At 35.1% G+C, this 21063-nt stretch overlaps 3 protein-coding genes and 1 pseudogene across 3 annotated transcripts; 2 read left to right on the top strand and 2 right to left on the bottom strand.

Annotated features, from left to right (window-relative positions):
- The first annotated feature begins 601 nt into the window (after positions 1-601).
- On the top strand, positions 602-2471 carry LOC114728416 (2-methylene-furan-3-one reductase). Its single transcript, XM_028915327.1, has 4 exons — positions 602-920; positions 1264-1587; positions 1740-1899; positions 1982-2471. The coding sequence occupies exons 1-4, from the start codon at positions 702-704 to the stop codon at positions 2245-2247; spliced, it is 969 nt and encodes a 322-aa protein (XP_028771160.1). The 5' UTR covers positions 602-701; the 3' UTR covers positions 2248-2471.
- A 3158-nt stretch (positions 2472-5629) lies between these two features.
- Positions 5630-6447, bottom strand: LOC114728432 (bifunctional epoxide hydrolase 2-like; annotated as a pseudogene).
- Positions 6448-8880: 2433 nt separating this feature from the next.
- Positions 8881-10836, top strand: LOC114728417 (2-methylene-furan-3-one reductase-like). Its single transcript, XM_028915328.1, has 5 exons — positions 8881-9228; positions 9535-9858; positions 10014-10173; positions 10256-10712; positions 10740-10836. Exons 1-4 carry the CDS (start codon positions 9010-9012, stop codon positions 10519-10521), a joined length of 969 nt encoding a protein of 322 aa, XP_028771161.1. The 5' UTR covers positions 8881-9009; the 3' UTR covers positions 10522-10712; positions 10740-10836.
- A 6243-nt stretch (positions 10837-17079) lies between these two features.
- LOC114728480 (RNA exonuclease 4-like) lies at positions 17080-19105 on the bottom strand. The gene is made up of 7 exons (XM_028915399.1): positions 19020-19105; positions 18724-18875; positions 18503-18630; positions 18203-18411; positions 17915-18121; positions 17730-17810; positions 17080-17638 (listed from the first exon to the last, which is right to left on the bottom strand). The coding sequence occupies exons 1-7, from the start codon at positions 19052-19054 to the stop codon at positions 17401-17403; spliced, it is 1050 nt and encodes a 349-aa protein (XP_028771232.1). The 5' UTR covers positions 19055-19105; the 3' UTR covers positions 17080-17400.
- Positions 19106-21063: the final 1958 nt, after the last annotated feature.

A 21063-nucleotide genomic window follows, 5' to 3' on the forward strand; every position in this document is an offset into this window, starting at 1 on the left:
TTGTAAATTGAATATTTCTGCGCAAGGCATTTTTAGTAATACACGTGAAGCAATTATTGTAATAATATTATTAAAAAGAAAACAACTAACACCGAATCCGGTCAACTGTCAATCTTATATTAAAATAAAATCAATGGCCGCATTGTTTTCAACTTTTCATTGCAAGTTTATTATTTACCCATTAACTGACTCGGCTAACATGTGTATGTTTTGTAAATTGAATGAATATTTCTGCACATCCTGCAAGGCATTTTTAGTTGAATTAATTATTAAATTTAAAAATGTTATTTCTATTTTTCTTCCTAGAATAAGATATTCTTTGACCTCCGGTGAGTAAATATCGAAAAACGATGTCAAAACAAATGATTACATACTACCTCCTGCTGAATATAAAACTACTTGCTTGATTTTTATTTTGTTTATAAATATAAGACTCTAATTTATTTTATTTTTTATATATTTTTTAAAATAATTATTGTAATAATAATAGTTTTAGTCAGTAATCTTAATTAGTAATCATATTTTTAAAAAAATAATTATTTATTATAAATAATTAGTATACTTAATGGACTTAAATTCAGTCTGGAATCTGCATCGCTCCCCATCTTTGCGGCCATAATCCACTGTCGTCCTGTAGAGAGGGTCTGGTTGCTTCTCTGCCATTTCTCTCCTCAGCGCCATTCTTCTCAGACATTATCCGTATGGCTGGTGCTTCTACTCCTACCATACCGTCTCACATGAAAGCCTGGGTCTATTCTGAATATGGTAAATCATCTGATGTTCTCCGCCTTGACCCTAATTTTCCTTTACCCCACGTCAAGGACGATGAGGTTCTCCTCAGAGTCGCCGCCGCTTCCCTTAATCCCGCTGATTACAAGAGAATGGCTGGCGTTTTCAAGGACACTGACTCTCCTTTACCTGTAAGCCTTTCTTTCCCCTCTTTCTTATTTGTGTTTTCACCACACTCTCACTTCTTAAGCGATTTTCTGACTGGCGATTCTCACTTCTGCGATTTTGTTAATCAGCTTGATCGTCATTTGTTGGGAGCGAATATATAAGGCTAAAATAATAAAATAATGGGGGAATCTATTCGATCTTAACTATTTATTTATTATTCTCGATATGTTGATTTCCTAGCAGATAGATGGGAAGTTTAATTTGGGGGTGGGCAAGAACCTGAAAACAATGCCTTGATATGTTTATTTACTTTTCTAAATTGATTTCACCCTTTTTCGTTGCTGTGGGTGTGATGGATGTGTGCAGTGTGTTCCTGGATATGATGTTGCTGGTGTGGTGGTAAAGGTGGGAAGTGAAGTGAAGAAATTTAAGGTTGGGGATGAAGTATATGGTGACATTAATGAGAAAGCTTTGGATCACCCAAAGGTGGTTGGATCTCTGGCCGAGTATACCGCTGTAGAAGAGAAAGTGTTGGCCCACAAACCTCCAAATCTGAGCTTTCCTGAGGCTGCTGCCTTTCCTTTAGCCATGGAGACTGCTTATGAAGGGCTCGAGCGTGCTGGCTTTTCTGCCGGGAAATCCATCCTTGTTCTGGGAGGTGCTGGCGGAGTTGGAACCTTTGTTATCCAGGTACCATTTTTGTTGATACACCGACATGTTAAACAAGATGGTGCAGTGCTGAATAATTGAAATATTTTATTTATTTGTTACTTCGATGTAATGTTGTAAGTACGATGATTACTGATTGAGAACTAATGTTCATAATATTTTTTGTGATACAGCTCGCCAAGCATGTTTATGGTGCGTCGAAAATAGCAGCGACTTCTAGCACTGGAAAATTGGAGTTGTTGAGGAACTTGGGTGCTGATTTGCGTATTGACTACACAAAGGACAAATATGAGGATCTACCAGAAAAGTTTGATGTGGTTTATGATACAGTAGGTAAGATTTTGAGCCTATTTATATACATAGTAAAATTCTTTATAGGGGAGGAATTAGGCATTTTTCTTAATATCACGAACAGGAGAGCCTGAACGCGCATTGAAGGCTATTAAGGAAGGAGGCAAAGTGGTAGCAATAGTACCTCCTGCAAATCCACCGGCAATCATGTTTATACTGACTTCAGATGGGTCTAAGTTAGAAAAGTTAAGACCTCACGTTGAGAATGGGAAGGTGAAGTCCATACTGGATCCTAAGAGTCCGTTTCCATTTTCCCAGACAAAGGAAGCATTTGCCTACCTAGAAACTAATAGAGCCACAGGAAAAGTAGTGGTCTACCCTATCCCCTGAACTTTGGTCCGTCACTCCCCAGATTGTAGAATATGTTGCCCTTCTGTTTGAGGGAGACGATACAAATCGGTAATAAATATGTTCATGATGTGGTTGCTGTGGTTGTTATTTAGCATCTCTATGTGTACTTCACGGCTGAAACATTGTATCTGTATAAGCGGTTTTATCTTGGCATGATATTGTTACGTTAGGTTAATGCGGTCTGTCAACTCCCTTTATATGATCACTCGGTGAATGTGACATCTTCAATGGAATAACTGAACTTGACAAAGTTATGCGATTTTGTCACTGTGTTGGGGTGTGATTTGCCGAGTCAAAATCTGAGAAGAACAGGTATTGGGGCATTCACTTTTCAGCTGTTTACGTGTTTAGATACTCACCATGCATAGGTCGCCAAACCCGAAGCAGAATGATTGTTGGTCGTAAGATATATACTTATATATATATATATATATATATGAAAGAACGAACGGATCAAAGTCCTCTTTATTTAAATAATATCTTCTGCGAATGTAGTATGACATTGATGCTTCCTTTTGGGGGGGGGGGGGGCTTCGGCATCCCAAGACAATAAAATATAAGAGCGGGGAGGGCAGTGTTGAATTTGGCTCTGTATCTCACTGTTTTGTCGATTCAAATGGAAACCGCGTGCCGTGCTCAGCGAATCTCTGTGCACGGCATGCTCATCCCCCAGACGATGAGATGCCCGTCCCCTCCCCTCCCCTCCCCCGCCCCTTCTCTCTCTCTAAATTAAAAATTTTATTAATTTTTTTTTTATTTGGGTTGAATTGTATTTAGCATTTTAAATATTTTTTCAGTAACATTTAATATTTTAAATTAGTTAAATTTTAGTATATTAAGTATCCTGAAATAATTTTTTAGTAACACTTAGTATTTTAAATTAATTATTTTCTAAGTAAATTTATCATCTTGAAATATTTTTTAATAACACCCGATATCCTAAATTAATTAACTTATTGTATACTAGAGTATTTTTTAACTAGTGAGTGTTGTTAGAAATATACTTTAAGGTGTTGGATGTTAATTAATTTATAATATTGGGTATTACTGAAAAAATACTTCAGCTGCTGTATACAGTAAAAAATAATTAATTTGGGATAATGGGTATTATTGAGGAAATAGTTGATAATGCTAGATACATTAAAAATTACTTAACTTAGGATATTAAGTCCTACTGTAAAAGTATTTCAGAGTGTTAGATATATTAAAAAATAATTAATTTATAAAACTAGATGCTACTAAATAAGTATTTCAGGATGCTGAATACACTAAAAATTAATTAATTAGGATTGTAATTATTACTGAAAAAAAATTTAAAATGCTGAATACACTAAATATTAATTAATTAATTTGAAATACTGGATCCTACTGTAAAAATATTTTTAAGACGCAGGATGCATTAAAAATTAATTGATTTAAAATATTAAGTGTTGCTAAAAAATATTTTAGAAGACTATATCCAACTTAACTTAAATAAAACAAACAAATAAAAATTATTTTAAAAAAAAGAAAGAAAGAAAGAGGGGGCTTCCGGCTCCATCCGCCAAACGCGCCGTTTGGGGAATGAACATGCGCTCCTCAGGAATTCGCTGAGCAGGGTATGCGGACTCAGTCAAATAATATTCGACTCTCTCTCATTTCTCTCTCTATGGCCTTGTTTCCCCATACCATATAAGCTTGTGTGTACCTGAATAAGTGAAATCAAGTGAGGTTCTCAAGTTTGATCCCAACTCTCCGATGCCTCAACTTAACGACGATCGAGTTCTCATTAATAAGGTCGTCTCCGCCGCCCTTAATCCCTTTGAGTGATCGAGAACGCAGCGAATCTGAGGTTAAAGGTTTGAAAGCTTCTTTGAGCAGATTTTTTCTGAAAAAAATATAGAATTTTTAAAAATATTCTATCGGGTGTATATCCCCCCCCCCCAAAAAAAAAATTGTCTACAGCTCATTGCTTTCCATCATTCACAAGGCTACCTATAAAAAGAATGCTTTTCTTCTCTCTCGTCTCACAGTGAGGCGATAAGAAAGTAATATTCCTCTTGTCCTTAATATAGAACTCAATTCTTGAGTTGGTTTTGATCCTAAATATAAGACTCATTTATCATATTTATCAATTTTCTCTAAATTATCCCTATAGATACTTCCTCAACCATAATTAAGTAAAAGAGAGAGAGGTATTAAGAAAGATGATTATGGTATTTTAGGAAAAATGTATCAATTTTGTTATAATTAACTAACTTATCTAACTTTTTTAATCTAATCAAATTAGTTAAATGGATCTTATATTAAGAACCGAAAGAGTAATAAATAATAACTCAATAAAAAAAAAGTAATAAATAACCAATGTTTTAAACCCTCAACCAAACGCCACCGTGTCATGGTTATGTTAACAAGAGTATGGGTATTCTTGTATTAAAACATGGTTATTACGAGGCTTTCCCCTTTTTTTTCCCAGAAAATTGCATGCTTTTTTTTTATTATTGGATTATTTTAGTATTACGTTCAGTTTAATTATAAGACTTTATTTATATTTTATAAAATATTAATAGAGTTTTATGATTAAATGAATTCCCTGGTTTCAGTTTTACAACGTCGTCAGTCTCTACTCGGTCAAAACTCATTCTTACGACGGTTCGATCCGTGCAGATCTGAAAGCATTGATAATAATTAATAAAAAATGAATAATTTATTAATAATTATATAATTAATTGTTTGGCTTTTAACATTTTTTTAATCGCTGGTTTAAGGCCAAGTGCTGTTTCCAACGGCTTAGCCGTCTTTTCCTTCTAGATGTATTCATTTATTGCGAGGGGAGCTTGTCGTGTCTGAAGTGGTATTGCCAACAAAATGAGAAGGAAAAGCAAGGTGGTGCAGATCGTGGTGTCCCATCATTAGTGGGCAGTGGGCTAATCGTTGGGTTTAAAGGGGAAGGGCAATAATGAAACGGAGGAGAGTTAGGATGTGTTTGGATGAAACCAAACCGTGGTTTAGAAAAGTGATTCTGGAGAATAGATTCTGTGGAGAATAGATTCTATGGAGAATAGATTCTATGGAGAATAGATTCTGAGAAAAAATGATTCTGAGAAGTGAGAGTGTTTGGATAGTTATTACCAGAAGCACTTTTTTTCATGTAAAAATTACCAAAAAGGGTATAAGTTAATATGATAATTATATAAGGGATAGATTTTATGATATATTTGATTTGAAGAAATAAAATTGTTAATGAAATTTTTTTACTAACATAATTAATAATATATAAGATAATATAATTAATACATAATTAACATGTGTATATATATTTATAAGATATAAGATTAAACATATTTATAAAAAAATAATTAAGAGATGTTAAAGTCATATTATTATTGAGATCTACTCTGATTTGTGGAATATTTCTATGTGAATATTTCATTTACAAAATAAAAAAAAAACAGATTTGAGGATATTCTTCGCCACATTGTCAGTCCCAGCTACAGCCATTTGGCACTCCATCTCCCCCGGTTTCTGTCACAATCTGCATTAATTAAAACAAAACCAAAAAAATACAATAACGTAGAAAAAGTTGAAGGAAATTAAAACCTGGAATCTACAGTAGTTGTGGCCGTATAACCAAAGAAAGTTTTCTACGGTTTTGACTTTGGGATCTCTCTTACAAACAACTCCAAAGGGGACACTGAGGCACACACAAAAGCTTTGACCCTTTCAGGGCGAGAGAGGCAGAGGTACCAACCAATGATGGCTCCCCAGTCATGACCGACGAGGAAGACTTTATTGACGCTGAGAGAGTCGATGAGGGCGACGATGTCCTCGACGAGGTGGAAGCATGTGTAGCTGTTGATTTCCAAGGGGATTTCGGTCTTGCCGCAGCCTCGGAGATCTGGAGCCACCGCACGAGAAGAGCGAACCGGCGAGCAGAGAAAGAGGCGAGCTTCCTCTGATGAAGGCAGGAGCAGAGCGAGAAGAACCCCAGTCCAAAGTGTCGGCTAGTGCTGCAGAGGGTATTTTTGGGTCAGCCGTTGCCTTCAATTATTAGAGCCAGAAGCGAAAATTTCTTGCTTTTGGTGAAACCATGGTTTCACCGGTGGAAACCATGGTTTCAGCCTGGACCACGTTTCGGATTATATGCCTGTCTGTTTGGATGATTTCATGTGCAAACCATGGTTTCAGCTTCCAAACCATGGTTTGCTTTGTCATCCAAACAGGGCCTTAGTCACAATATCTTGGCCTTCAGTTCCACTCCACCCGTAATTGTGTTTGTCAATGTCCTGTTCTTTCCCATTCTTGTCATGATTCATAAGGCATGGCATGCCTGACTATCTCATCAAACCTAATAAAAAAAAAAGTCATTAATTAAATTTGTTTGCAAATAAAAAAGACTCATAAGTTTATCCATATTTAATGTTATGAATTTTATCTTAGAAACGGTAATTGATGAGATTTTCAAATGTAAGTAATTTTAAAAGATACAATCAACACCGATGAGCACTATCTATCTACTTCTATTGATGGTCAGGAAAAAAAAAATCTATTTCTAGTATTTTCCCTAAAATGTGCCTTTAAAATAGTACCTGTAAAAGGTGGCTGATTTTGTACTGTTACTGGTGAACATGACATCTTGTATATTGATCTATTTATTTTTTTTAAAATTCATATGAACTACAAGTATTTCATAGTTTTGGAAAATAAATTATACTGCTAACAACACATAAACATTATGAATTATTGAGATTTTTTTTTATCATGAAATATAATTTTTATGCGATGCATGCCCATGCCAGTTTTTTTTCTTCTTTTCTTTTGTTCTCACTTGGATGTGATTCCCAAGCGCAGCAATTACTGTGTTGAAAAAACAACTAACATCGAATCCAATCAACTGTCGATCTTTATCGAGTGCATGTAAGAATATAAAATAGAAAAGGTACATTTATTAAAAATAAAAACAAAAGAAAAGGTCGCTTTGGTTAATATATCGTATTAAAATAAAATCAGCTGCCAGAATGTTTTCAACTTTTCATTGCTATTTTATTATCTATCCATTAAGAATTAACTCGTTTAACATATGCATGTTTTATAAATTGAATATTTCTGCGCAAGGCATTTTTACTAATACACGTGAAGCAATTACTGTAATAACAGCATTTAAAAAAAAAAACATCGAATCCAATCAACTACCTCCGGTTTTTAATATAAAATCTTGTTAGATTTTTATTTTTGTCCTAATATAAGACTCAAATCCACTTGTCTCTCATATTTATACATTTTTTCCCCTAAAGTAGTCCTTCTAGTAATAGTAGTTATAATCAATACACTTAATTAGTAAGGATATTTTATGAAAGACAAACACCTATTTATAACAAATAACTAATTCAACTTACTTTCTTAATCTCATCAAATAAGTCAACTAGCTCTTATAATTAGTATTAGAGGTAGTATCTATCAATCTCTTATCTAGTGACTAGTGCGTGTAAAAAGGTAACTTCAGTTATTAAAATAAAATCAATGGCCACAATGTTTTCCACTCTTCATTGCAAGTTTATTATTTACCCACTAACTCACCGAACATATGTATGTTTTGTAAATTGAATATTTCTTTTTTTATTACATAAATTGAATATTTCTGCACATCCTGCAGGCATTTTTAGTTGAATTAATTATTAAAATTAAAAATGTTATTTCTATTTTTTTTTCTAGAATAAGGTATTCTTTGACCTCCGGTGAGTAAATATCGAAAATGATGTCAAAACAAATAATTACGTATAACAACAAGGCTATATATCTTAATAATTAAAATCATATAATTTGAGAAACTAAGGCCAGCAACATAGTGAAAAGTCTTATGATTTGATCAATGCGGGTTGAAAATTTTATTAAAAAACGTACGAAACAAGGCACGTTTAATAAAAGGAAAAGGTGATTTGAAATTTTCACAGGCCCACAAGTGAGGGCTATGTCCAGAAATCATCATGGCCACATGCCGACGATGGTGCGTCACCAAACCCATCTTTGGCTTTATCTTTGTGTGCGAGAAGGCTCTGCCATGATTAAAGCATAATCATGGTTTTTACTTAATTTCATTAACAACTATTGTAAACTCCCGTAGGATGCGTGGCTGATGTTAATGATTAAGTATATCGATTTATTTGGAATGTTTTGGATAACTAACAGTAAAATTTAAAAATTGATTGGTTTCATACGATGAAGCAGCGAGTACTAAGCAATTATACATGTACATATATTTTAAGATTTGTTTAAAAATTAAAACAAGTAGGCGATAACCAAGAGAGAAAGGTCAAAGATTGGGTATTAGAAATCATTTGAATAGTTATAACAACAATAAAGCCTTATTTCATTAGGTAGAATTAGTTACATGAATCACACGACGTCATAGTATCCTGTTAATAACCTAATCTTTAAATATGTTGTTAATCAGGAGGTTCGTTCAATCATGTGAATACTTAATATGGAGAATATTACGCATTGCAATGATAGGAAGAAATCATCATGTGTATATTTATAACGTGTAAATAATTAGGAATTTTAGCAAAAATGCGAAAAACGTGCGTGTTCGAATCGCACAATATAACCCGAGAGCGCTTCTAGCGTTCACCAACTCATTTTCAGTCTAGAATCTGCATTGCTCCCCGTCTCTGTGGTGATAATCCTCAGTCGTCCTGTAGAGAGGGTCTGTTTGATTCTCTGCCATTTCTCTCCTCACCGCCATTCTTCTCAGATAGAATCCATATGGCTGCTGCTCCTACTCCTGCCATACCGTCTCACATGAAAGCCTGGGTCTATTCTGAATATGGTAAATCCTCTGATGTTCTCCGCCTTGACCCTAATTTTCCTTTACCCCACCTCAAGGACGACCAGGTTCTCCTCAAAGTCGCCGCCGCTTCCCTTAATCCCGTTGATTACAAGAGAATGGCTGGCTTTTTCAAGGACACTGACTCTCTTTTACCCGTAAGCCTTTCTTAGCTTTCCCCTCTTTCTTATTTGTGTTTTCATCAAACTCTCACTTCTTAAGTGATTTTCTGACTGGCCATTCTCACTTTTACGATTTTGTTAATCAGCTTGATCGTCATTTGTTAACAATTTATTTATTTATTTATTTTTATTACTCTCGTTGTGTTGATTTCCTAGCAGATAGATGGGAAGTTTAATTTGGGGGTGGGCAAGAACCTGAAAACAATGCGTTGATATGTTTGTTTACTTTTCTAAATTGATTTCACCTTTTTTCGTTGCTGTGGGTGTGGTGGATGTGTGCAGTGTGTTCCTGGATATGATGTTGCTGGAGTGGTGGTAAAAGTTGGGAGTGAAGTGAAGAAATTTAAGGTTGGGGATGAAGTATATGGTGACATTAATGAGAAAGCTTTGGATCACCCAAAGGTGGTTGGATCTCTGGCCGAGTATACCGCTGTAGAAGAGAAACTGTTGGCCCACAAACCTCCAAATCTGAGCTTTCCTGAGGCTGCTGCCTTTCCTTTAGCCATGGAGACTGCTTATGAGGGGCTCGAGCGTGCTGGCTTTTCTGCCGGAAAATCCATCCTTGTTCTGGGAGGTGCTGGCGGAGTTGGAACCTTTGTTATCCAGGTACCATTTTTGTTGATACGCCGACATGTTAAACAAGATGGTGCAGTGCTGAATAATTGAAATATTTTATTTATCTGTTACTTCGATGTAATGTTGTAAGTACGATGATTACTGATTGAGAACTAAATGTTCATAATATTTTTTGTTTGATACAGCTCGCCAAGCATGTTTATGGTGCGTCGAAAATAGCAGCGACTTCTAGCACTGGAAAATTGGAGTTGTTGAGGAACTTGGGTGCTGATTTGCGTATTGACTACACAAAGGACAAATATGAGGATCTACCAGAAAAGTTTGATGTGGTTTATGATACAGTAGGTAAGATTTTGAGCCTATTTATACAAATAGTAAAATTCTTTATAGACGAGGAATTAGACATTTTTCTTAATATCACGAGCAGGAGAGACTGAACGGGCATTGAAGGCTATTAAGGAAGGAGGCAAAGTGGTAACAATAGTACCTCCCGGAAATCCACCGGCAATCATATTTATACTGACTTCAGATGGGTCTAATTTAGAAAAGTTAAGACCTCACGTTGAGAATGGGAAGGTGAAGTCCATACTGGATCCTAAGAGTCCGTTTCCATTTTCCCAGACAAAGGAAGCATTTGCCTACCTAGAAACCAATAGAGCCACAGGAAAGGTAGTGGTCTACCCTATCCCCTGAACTCCGGTCCATCACTCCCCAGATTGTGGAATATGTTGCCCTTTTGTTCGAGGGAGACGATGCAATTCGGTAATAAATATGCTCATGATGTAGTTGCTGTGGATGTTACTCAGCATCTCTATATGTACATCATGGCTGAAACATTGTATCTGTATAAGCGGTTTTATCTTGGTATGATACTGTTACGTTAGGTTTTTTTTGACCAGCGGTTACGTTAGGTTAATGCCATCCGTCAACTGCCTTTATATGATTGCTCGGTGAATGTGACATCTTCAATGGAATAACTGAATTTGACAAAGTTATGCGATTTTGTCACTGTGCTGGGGTGTGATTTGCCGAGTCAAGATCTGAGAAGAAGAGGTCTTGGGGCTTCGTGATTCACTTTTCAGCTGTATACATGTTTAGATACTCACCATGCATGGGTCGCTAAACTCGAAGCAGAATGATTGTTGGTCGTAATATATATGTGTAAGAAAGAACGGGTCCAAGTCCTCTTTATTTAAATAATACTTTTCCGATTCTAAATATAAAACTCTTACACACTTGCATAAAGATATTATATTTAGAATCGGAAGATCTTGTGCAAATGTAGCATGACATTGGTGCTTCATGAAGGGGAAAAAAAAACTTCCGCATCCCATTACGATAAAATATAGGATAGGGGAAGGCAGTGTTGAATTTGGCCCTGTATCTCACTCTGTTTTGTCGATTCAAATGGAAACCGCGTGCCGTGCTCGGCGAATCTCTGAGCACTAGGCACGCTCATCCCCTAAACACTGTCGTTTTGGGATGAGATGCGGATGCCCACCCCCTCCTCTCTCTTCTTTTGTTTTTTGTTTTCTAGATAATTTTTTTAATTTATTTGAGTTAACTTGTACTTAGCATTCTAAATATCGTTGCATTACCATTCAGTATTTTACTTAACTTGTACTTAGCATTCTAAATATCGTTGCAGTACCATTCAGTATTTTACATTAGCTAAATTTTAGTGCATTAAGTATTCCGAAATACTTTTTTTAGTAACACTTAATATCTTAAATCAATTATTTTTTAATTGAATTTATCATATTGAAATATTTTTCAGTAACACCCGATATCCTAAATTAACTTACTTCTTGTATATTAGAGCATTTTTAATCAATATCTTAAATTAATTATTTTTAAGTGAATTTATCATCTTGAAATATTTTTTAATAACACCAGATATCCTATATTAATTAACTTCTTTTATTAGAGTATTTTTAATTAGTCAGTATTATTAGAAAGATACTTTAGGGTGTTGAATACGTTAAAAATTAATTTATGATATCGGATATTACAGAAAAATACCTGAGGATATTGTATGCAGTAAAAAATCATTAATTTGGGATAGTGGGTGTTACCTAGAAAATAGTTCATGACGCTAGATGTATTAAAAATTAATTAACTTGGGATACTAGGTCATACTATAAAAGTATTTCAGAGTATTGGATACACTTAAAAAATAATTAATTTATAAAACTATATGATACTAAAAAAAATTTTTAGGATGCTAATATACTGAAAACTAATTAACTCAGATACTAAGTATTATTGAAAAATATTTTAAAATACTGAAGGCACTAAATATTAATTAATTAATTTGAAATACTGGGTCTTACTGTAAAAAAATTTTAAGATATTAGATATATTAAATATTAATTGATTTAAAAAACTGAATGCTGCTAAGAAATATTTTAAAAGACTATATACAACTTAACTTAAATAAAACAACAAATAAAATTATTAAAAAAAAAAAAAAGAAAGAAAGAGGGGGGATCCATCCCCCAAACGCGCCGTTTGGGAATGCGCCTGCGCTCTTATGCGGAGTTGCGGACTCATTCAAATAATATTCGACTCTCTCTCATTTCTCTTTCCATGGCCTTGTTTCCCACACCATATAAGCTTGGGTGTACCTGAATAAGTGAAATCAAGTGAGGTTCTCAAGTTTGATCTAAACTCTCCGATATCTCAACTTAACGACGATCGAGTTCTCCTTAATCCTTTTGGTTTGGTTTCATTTAGTAAGAAACATTGAAAATTAGGAATACATACTGGGATTGAGATTGAGATTGAGAAATTTATTAAAAAAATATTTAGCATGAGAGATTACTTGTTATATAGGATTAGCTACACTCATATATGTGAGATCAGAGTATACTATAAGGGGAAGTGGTATTTTTCAATCCCATCTCTATGAGTTTACCTAATCCCATATAATAAGTAATTACTGATGTTAAATACCATTTTAATAATTTTTTTCAATGATAATTCTAATATCTATCTCTTATTTTTAATGTTTTATATCAAACAGGACTTCTCTGAGTGATCAAGAACATAGCGAATCTCAGGGTTAAAGGTTGAAAACTCCTTTACGCAGATTTTTTCTTAAAAAAATCTGGAATTTTTTGAAAATATTCTTTCTGGTGTATTTTTTTTTTTAAAAAAATTGTACAGCTCATTGATTTCCATCATTCATAGGGGTGTTTTTTTCTGGTCAGAACATCATTCATATGGTTAGCTATAAAAAGAATTCTTTTCTTCTCGCTATCGTCTCAAAGTGAGGCGGTAAGTAGTAATAAATAATAACTCAATAAAAAAAGTAATAAATAGTCAATGGTTTAAACCCTAAACCAAATGCCACCTGTCATGTTTACGTTAATAAGCATGGGTATTCTTGTATTAAAATATGGTTATTATGGGGCTTTCCCTTTTTTTTTTTTTGCAGCGTATTTGGTTATTTTAGCAAATATTTAAATGAGCTCCCTGGTTTCAGTTTTATAATGGTGTCAGTCTTTAGTCTTTACTCGGTCAAAACTCAATTTTACGACAGTTCGATCCGTTCAGATCTGAAAGCATCGATAATAATTAATTATTAATGATTATATAATTAATTGTTTGGCTTTTGACACCTCATATGCTCGGCTATAGTAAAGGCCCCCGTTTCTCTGTGGGAATATTTAAACGTTTTAACTTTAAACTACAATTGAATTAATACGTTCCTTTGGTGGATATCGTCTCGGAGAAGCAAGAGGATCGACTTCTCTCATGAATTATACTACCTCTTATCCTAAATATAAGAGTTAGTTAACTAATATGAGTAAATTAAAAAAATAAGTTAAGTTAGTTATTTGTAATAAATAAATATTATCTTTCCTAAAATATCCTTGTTAATTAAGTTTATTAGCTAAAACTACCATTATTAGAAGGATTATATTAAACAAAAAAAGAATAAACTCATTAGAGTCTTATATTTAGGATCAAAATAAAAATCAAACGAGGTCTTATATTAACGACTGGAGATAGCATTAAATAAAAGGTAAAAGGAAAAAAGATTTATTTGAAAGTCGAACTGATTGAATTTACTTTCAGATTTTGTTGCATGTTAGTCCTTCCTCCGATCAATATTATAAGTTTGAAATAGTTAATTCACGAATAACAAACAATTAGTTAAAATTAGTTAAAAATAATAAATAGGTTGTAAATATATTTTTGTTTCTATATGTGTCTTAACAATAAATGAGAAAAAAAAATGTGTGAAAAAATGTGATAACATAGATTATGGTAAAAGAGAGAGAATGAACAATTAAGGATAAAATTAGAAAAAGTACATTACATATTAAGACAAACATCAAATTAAAACTTATAAAACAGATCACACCTCCTTCCCAATTTGAAGCTTATAAATAGGAGCGGAGAGAGTAGTAATTAGGTTCTAACACGTGGTCTTTTCCGAGTTTTTTTTTGGTATTTGTGGAACAACAAGAAAGGCTAAAGGTTGGATCCAGCAGAACCGCAGAAGAGACTAGGGTTTGAATTGTTGTTCAGAGAAGTACCCACATATTTCAGTGTCTGAAAATGTCGACAACAAGATAGGAGAGTTTATCTGCGCCTATTAAAAGAATAAAGGAAGCGGTCCGAGTTGAGTCAACAGACGATTGGCGTAACGACTGAGAGTACTACATTTGGCCGTGGAACCATGCTTCTGTGTTTTTACCGCAGATAATTTGATGCTCGCTTTCAACATTCCTATGCTGCGATCTCTGCACATTCCCTCCATATATTCTAATTCTGACTCTATCCTTTCATCTCTTCACTCATATTAAGGGGAGATTTCTATCAACTGTGTAGTTTTTAATACGAATAATTAAAGAAATATGTTTTAAAAAATTAACTCAACATTTTCTCCAAAAACAAAATGTAAGGCTTTTCTTGCTTTTCCTGAAGTGCACCAACACGTGGAAGTATATATGCATGGGAATTCCGCTGGGATTGAGATAAGAGGAATCCTAAACTAAAGTGGCACAGGGAAAAGGAAACAGAACGGGGCAGTGGAGGCGACCGCGCAAGTTGCAGGTTGAAAATAAATGAATGAACAATGGAGGGTTTAATAACAATGAGCGGGGAAAGTGTTTGGGATTTGGGAATATGGAGATAAGGTACTTGAACTTGATAATGATGGGGGTACATTGGAACTTAGGAGGCTGTGATTGGAGGGGCAAGTGCAACTTTAATTTCTATGCCCAGACGTTGACTTGGGATTGGAACACGTACATGGAATGAGAATTTGTCAGAAAAGACCTTTTTGACCGTGGGGAGGCCCATATCGGATTCCTCATTTGGGCACTCTCCCAGCTCCAGCCTCCGATCCCAATATCCCCGCAGAATATCTTTCTTCATTTTAAAAAAATATTAAAAATAATTTTTTCAATCCTTTCAAGTTCATAATACTCAGGTTAGTAGGTAAAGTAGAGCTGTTGCAGCGTCCAACGGTGCCCTGGCACCCCACCGGTGGACACCTGTTCATGGCTGTGGTCTTTTGAGCTTTAATGAAGGAACCTCGTCGACAGAGCAATGATCAAAATTAGATGCATGGAGGCTAAATTTGCATTTGGCTGGTTGGTTAGTTATTTTGTTTAGATCCTTTGTTTTTAGTTTTAAAGACTCTCTGGTTGTTGTTTTGTGATTAAAGAATTCATTTTTGACATCCAAATATTTTACGGGGAATTATATTATGTTCAAGGATCAGATCCACGAATTTTTTTTTTCAAATAACCACGAGAACTAAATATTCGTTGATTCGCAGGTAAATTTATTGTGTCGTCTAAATGGTAAATAATGTTAAATTTCTTTTTAGTTATAAATTTAAATGGTAAATACTCATGGTTCCACTGTCAAACCGAGACTAGTAAATTTCAGAGCTTTCCCAGTAATTAATTTATGAACTTATTTTTTTAGAATAATTCATCCTTTTTATCACCTCTTAATCATATTCTTTTTTCAATAATAATTATTTATTTAAAATCATTTATGCACACAAGTGTATGCATAAATAACACTACATCTGATCCATGATATAATATCTAATTTGGAGTTAAATTTGTTGCTAAATATAATACCTCGATTCATTTTGTCTCTCAAATTGTAATGTTTTCTTCAAAGTATCTCTATTGATTGTAAGGGTTTCCACCAAGAGATAGTATCAATACACATTATTAGAGAGTGTTAGTTTGTAATTTAGAAAAGCTAACATACATTTATTACAAATATCTAGTTTAACTAACTTTTTTAATATCCTAAAATTAGTTACATAACTCTTATATCTATAACTGGAGATTTATACTACTTTCGGTCCTTAATATAAGAGCTAACTGACTAATTTAAGTAAATTAATGAAATTAGTTAAGTTCGTTATTTATAATAAATATATGTTATATTTTCTAAAATATCCTTGTTAATCAAGTATATTGGTTAAAACTACCATTATTACAAGGACTACTTTGAGAAAAAATAGATAAATATAAAAGATAAAATGAATTAAAATTTTATATTTAAGATCAAAATAAAATTTAAACAAACTTTTATATTAAGTACTAGAAGATAGTAGTTTATAGCAATTCGAATTCACTGCCGAGTGCTAACGTAAAATATTGGAAGGCATGACGGCCCGTGGTAATCAAACTTCCCAATAAGACATTTTCAAAAATCTTGATCACCAATTGTTTTAGGATACAATATCCTTGCGGTGAGAAATTTTATCGTCGTTAAATGTCTTAACGGTGAGAAATTTCTGTATTACTTTTTCAGACTTGCAATATTTTTACCTATCGATTGTTGTTCCCACTTCCCAGACAGTGAGATTCTCATGAAGATAATATTTCTCAATTTTTCCTACATCATAAGAATTTAAATTTTAGACTACACTATTCAAATCGCATTCCACAGTCCACGTTTAACACTATTATAAGCCTCATCTTTCCCTCATTAGTTCATGTTTGAAAAATTGACAATGCACCATGTGATGACTGAGGAGGAGCAAAATCTCAAGTCAAATTCATAATCAAAGTGGTCAGCTGAAAATACGACGAAATTAAACAAAGGGGTTTAAAAATTAAATCATGGGTCCTTTTGTTTTGGTTAACGAGTGTATGTATATCAGTGCTCATTAATTCGCACACTTACATCATCCAGATAAGATATTTTATATGCATGGAATCCAAGCACAATCAACGAGCAGTAAACATGAAGTGCCTCATTAAATAAATAATCAAATCATACTGCTATATATATATTGTTTATTGATTTGTCTTACATATTCCATGTAGCGTAGTTCATACTATGAAACCTAGTATCCCATATCCGTGCAGTGCAAGCTGCTCCATAAGTCCCATGATATCTGATGAAGATTACTAACTAAAACTTCTTAATGCCCAGTGGGATTGAGGGCTCTTCTTTGCTTGACTATTTTTTTTTCATTTTATTTTATTCCCTAGCTAATAGAAATAGAATGTATAATAATAGTTGAGAGCGATGATCATCTGATGTGCACGAGCATAATTGAGATCTTGTTTGGAAGCAGAACTAGACGGAGTCGAGGCACCAGCAGTAATAGTCAGACCTGGAGATTGCCAGCATTTGTTCTGGGGTCATTCTTTCCAGCTCTCTTTGCCTCCACGAAGCAAAGTTATTCTTATTTTGAGGATCTGAAGCCAAAGGGCGCTCCTCCTTTTTGTGTGGTTGGGATCTCATCCTCATGTACAGCCTCATCGTTGCCACGCAATCCTCATACGGATCCTGTATCCCTGTCTGAATGTCATACCTGCACATATTTAAACTCAAGCTAATTAGCTTCGTTCTCTTCACACACAAGGGGGAATCAAAAAGTTTTCTCTTTTATTAAAGATACTTGCCCCAGATATGCTTGTGTCAAATACTTGAGTGAGTTGCTCAGCTTGCTCGTCTTCATCAATGGAGGGTATTTTTCTGTGTCCCTGATGATGACACAGAACATTTGGTCAATATGAATTTAAAATTTTTCGGTATTATTTAACAATTACTAGAGCATATGTCCTCAAATAATTTTAGTATTTACTACCTGATCATTTCTGCTCGATATTCCACTTGCAAAGACTCCAGGTCATGATCTAACCCATGGCCTACTAGAATCCTGGCTCTCCCACATTTTGGTCGGACCTTCCACAAGGGTTCCCCGTTGCAGAGGAAGTCCTGAATCTTCCTCTGCACTTGCCTCGTCGTCATTGCATCCCTCAGGTATTCTGGTCGAATACCTGTTTTCTCATACCTGTCAAAAGTTTTAGCGGCCTAGTTTAGCGCATCCGCTGTAAGTATATATATGATTAGAGATTTCAACTGTGTGTCGAACCTGTAGTTTGTGACAGGAATTGGGGGCTTCACGTAAGAATGGAATATGATGTTTTCTTGTTCATCAATTATGCAGACTCTTGCACAGAGATCCAGTGAGCCATCACTGCCACCTCCGACCATTTTGCAAGCAAGTGCAACTACCTGTGGCCCTCTTCCAATAGTCAAATTATCACGAATACCCAGGTTTGAAAAGCGTCCAATTAGTCCCTACAAAGGGTGGAAGAATTTGCACAAACAGTCAGCACCGAGGAAGAACATATTGCAAATTCTGCAGTTATGCTAAGTGAGGGATTGGTACAGTGTTTGCAGAAAGTTGGCATCTTTCTTGGTGGATCCTTCGAGCGTAGGGGCTGTCAAGGACCTTTAAGCAAAACTTGCATCCTCGGTTGGCAAAAATATCTCTGCATTCCTGTTTTGGCAATGGACCTGGAATAGCGGAAATTTTTTGTCTCACAATCTAGATATTTTCTTGAATGATACACAGTTTGGCTAGAAAAATAGAGAATTGAAGAAGATTACCGATAAGGTGTTCCCTTAGAGACTCAAATGATCTGCAGTGTTTCCCGCAAATGCCGCAGGTGGGTTCGTGAACCGAATGATATGAGATCCTCATGTGCTCCACTAAGTGCTCCAACTTGTTGAACTGCCTAAAGCATGCCGCACACTTGTTCCTGTCCCAATTAATTCTCTGTTACTAGTGCCTAAATACTATAATTACTATTTATGATGATTTATCTGATATGTGCTAACTCTGTGTATGTGTATTGTGCGGCATGCAAGGGCATTTCCGCATTAGATCGAGTGAGAGAACGAACCTGTGAGTTTCCCCGTGGTCGATTCTGCTGTCCATGTTTGTTTGTTTGCTATGAAATCTATACTGCTCAGGAAAGGCGTAGATATCTTAAAGAGAGGACTTGAGGTTAAGGAAAGGAGGGGGAGTGGTATTTATAAGAAGTGGAAGATGGCAGAATCGCTCCAAGTTGCATGTACCAGCGATTCCTCTCTGGGTATTATACCGCATTATATTATGGATTTGTCCTTTTGTTCCTCTCTACCCGATTTTTATTATACCTTTTCCCTTCCCTTTTTACCTGATCGTTGGGCTTGTATCATTAGCAGCTGACTTTGAACATTCGTTACGATCCATATTCCATATGACAGGGTCCATTCTTTCAATTCGAATATCTTCTCTCGCTGCTTTCTCTGACTCTTGCCATCCCACGTGGCTTTAATATGCCTTTCATGGTTGCTGCTGAGTCTAAATTAAATTGTCTTGTTTGTGCATTTCCTTGTCTGTGTGATAGCTAGGGTTGAGCAAACTCCTGTTAATAATACAGAGAGTAACCCAAACGCATCGAGAATCATATGGTGATTTGATCTGTCTCGCACGTTCTCTTCTTCTGTTGTCCCACGCGAGAATTTGACCGAGAAAACCATACCCTGACACATGGGGATATATAGTGGCATTAGAAGTATATATGCCTTACTGAAGCAAGATGACAAAATCATGATCATTCATGCATGGGACTAGGCCTTTCTTCGTGTTATGGCCTTTGACTTGGAGGAACATTCAAGCATACGTAATGTTCTAACCACAAGGTTATTGTGATTCTGAGATTGTCCACCTTAGTGTTTGATGTTGAAATATGTTAACAAGGATTTGTCTATTCCTTTTACTCTCCTTTACTTGCATCAAACGTTGACTATAGTAACATCTGCAACTCCGTACTGGAATTCCAACAGCTTCGAATCAGAAGATAATCCTAAATGCGTCCAGGGATCGAAGGAAACAGACTGTAATGCAGAAGACACAGCAACGTACTCGGGGATTGAAATTAAAGTTGAAAGTATAGGTTCTTAAAGACGATGAAGAATAGGGAACCTTACGACGCAGGGGCTAAGATGCGTGGAAGTGGAGAGACAAGATCATAATTAAGATCTTTACTCCTTACTCATCGTATTCGTATTGTGGAGTAAGGGAGGCATCTATTTTTGTCTTCAAGCTTGCCGTAATTAAAGTGCTCCCCCCTCTCTCTATCAACGCATGCTTTAGGGTAGGGGGTTGACTCAGAGAAAATTTCAGCAGGACCTTCTTTTGACAATGGAGGTCCAGAATCCAGATAGATTCGTCATTTATCCAATGGGAACCACCTAGAGAGAAAGTTGGCATCGGGCGGAATATCTTTTCGTTATTACAACTTTGTAAGTTCTAGCTTCCTCTTCCAGTTGATGATTCCTTCGCCTTCTTCAATCCCCAGCCTATATTTCTAGTTGAGATAGATCAGGAGGTGAAATACGATAGACAACAAAGGATTACACGCACAGGATTAACGTTAATTTGTTTGAACATATTAATATTGTTAACTAGAGTAAATCTGGTGTGTTTGTAAAATATTTGAGATAAGCCATCGCCATACTTCTTTGTATCTTAAATGTTGTATCGATGATGATGTGATGAATAGAGTGAGGACCAGAGTTGAATTTTCTAGATGTCAAAAGACAAAAGACAAGAGAAGAGCAATATATTCTGAGGGAAGAAATTAAAGCAGGTGGTGAAGGGGGAGTTGCGTTTTGGGTGTGGACCTTGGTGATGGTCAAAAAGCAAATCCATTACTCAACCCATGTCCAAGTGCTTACGTTCTGTCTGCAACAAAGACATGATGAGCACAGTCCGGGACCATCCTCTTCCACCTCCCTATTAATACTCGTCCGGTCTTTAATATAGAAACTAATTTTTAAGTTATTTTTTATTTTAAATATAATACTAATTTCTCACATTAATCCTAAACCCTTAACCATAATCAAGTAAATGAGGAAGAGAAGATATTAAGAAAAATGATTATGGTGTTTTAGAAAAAA

The sequence above is a fragment of the Neltuma alba genome, unplaced genomic scaffold (assembly GCF_004799145.2).
Source record: "Neltuma alba isolate B1F8T4 unplaced genomic scaffold, ASM479914v2 tig00012535_pilon, whole genome shotgun sequence".
NCBI lineage: Eukaryota > Viridiplantae > Streptophyta > Magnoliopsida > Fabales > Fabaceae > Neltuma > Neltuma alba.